The 1,471-nt window shown below is 54.2% G+C and overlaps 1 protein-coding gene across 1 annotated transcript in view; it reads left to right on the top strand.

Annotated features, from left to right (window-relative positions):
- Positions 1-1,471, top strand: part of IL27RA (interleukin 27 receptor, alpha) — a 24,094-nt gene that overhangs the window by 21,408 nt on the left and 1,215 nt on the right. Inside the window, exons 11-13 of the mRNA XM_010855439.1 lie at positions 410-535; positions 1,134-1,227; positions 1,428-1,468. Coding sequence (XP_010853741.1) covers positions 410-535; positions 1,134-1,227; positions 1,428-1,468 — 261 coding nt within the window. The remainder of the gene's footprint in view (positions 1-409; positions 536-1,133; positions 1,228-1,427; positions 1,469-1,471) is intronic.

Below are 1,471 nucleotides of genomic sequence, written 5' to 3'. Positions count from 1 at the left end.
TTCAAAGGTCAACTGTATATAATTTTTTAGTGCTTTCTACGTGCCAGGTGCTGACTAAAGTTGGACACGACTCTAGGAATATGGCCCTCGTGGCCCTAACTTCTCATGGGGGACATGCAGGCATAGATAAAGTAAATACTATCTATGCAGTGTGTCAGATGATGGTAAGTGCTGGGTAGAGGAATAAAGCAAGGAAGATGAATGGAGAAGCCAGTGCTGTTTTAATTGGTTGGGGTTGGGGGGCAGTCAGGACAGTTCTCACTGAATACGTGACCTGTGAGCAAAGAGCTGAAGGAGGGGAGGAGGGAACCATGTGGATATCTGGGAGTGTTGCAGACAGCATGGCATGTGCAAAGGTCCTGAGGCAGGACTTGACTGCCTCCCTCACCTCTCTGGGTATGTCCTTCAGTGACTGGCAGCACCCGAACCATCACCCTGCCTGACCTTCACTGGGGTCCCTGCAAGCTGTGGATGACTGCCTCCACCATCGCAGGACAGGGCCCACCTGGTCCAAGCCTCCAGTTTCACCTACCAGGTAGAGGTCTGGGGTGGGACTGCTATGTGAAGGGGCCCTGTTCCACTGGAAGGGGTTACATAATCCTTACTGAACTTCATTGGGTAGACAACCTTTTGACTTGGGGATGTCGATGATGCATTTTGATGCTGCTAAATACTGCTGTGGATTAACAGGCAATGCGTGTCTTTGACCCTTTCACCCATCCCTGACCTTGACCTTCTCACAAGTCCCACTCCCACTCTGAGACTCCCCCTACCGATTCATGTGTGCATGCTCAGTCGCTGAGTCATGTCTGACTCTTCGTGACCCCATGGACTGTAGCCCACCAGGCTCCTCTGTCCGTGGGATTCTCCAACAAGAATACTGGAGTGGGTTGTCATTTCCTTCTCCAGGGGATCTTCTCAATCCAGGGATTGAAACCGAGTCTTCTGCATCTCCTGCATTGGCAGGCAGATTCTTTACTACTGGGCCACTTGAGAAGCCCTCACCCATTCATGAGCCCTGCCCATTTATCGGCTTCCTTACCTGTGCCCTGCCCCACCCATGAGCCTTCCCTGAGCCCTCCCGGCCTTCTTGGTGTCCAAATGCTCTTCTGCCCCTCCCCCTTGCCCTCCAGATAACACCCTGAATTGGAAAGTTCTGTCGGTTGTCTTTCTGCTGTGGGGTTTGCTCCTGACCGGCTGTGGTGTGAGCCTGGCCACCTGCGGAAGGTGAGGCTGTCAGACACACAGGTCTCTGCCCAGGTGGGGAGGGCAGCTGGGCATCGCTGAGCTTGGCTTGGCAGGGGGGCAGGGGCTTTGGGGATAAGGGGATGATGCTTCAGAGCTCTGTGACATCCTGGACCTTGCCATCTGGGCATGGATATCTCGCCACCTGGCTTCCCTGCCCTGACTCTTAACCTGCTTGCCAGGTGTGTCCACCTGCAGCACAAGGTACTGCCCCACTGGGTCTGGG

The sequence above is a fragment of the Bison bison genome, unplaced genomic scaffold, assembly GCF_000754665.1.
Source record: "Bison bison bison isolate TAMUID 2011002044 unplaced genomic scaffold, Bison_UMD1.0 scf7180017864365, whole genome shotgun sequence".
Lineage (NCBI taxonomy): Eukaryota > Metazoa > Chordata > Mammalia > Artiodactyla > Bovidae > Bison > Bison bison.
This window is presented reverse-complemented; position numbering and strand designations above follow the sequence as displayed.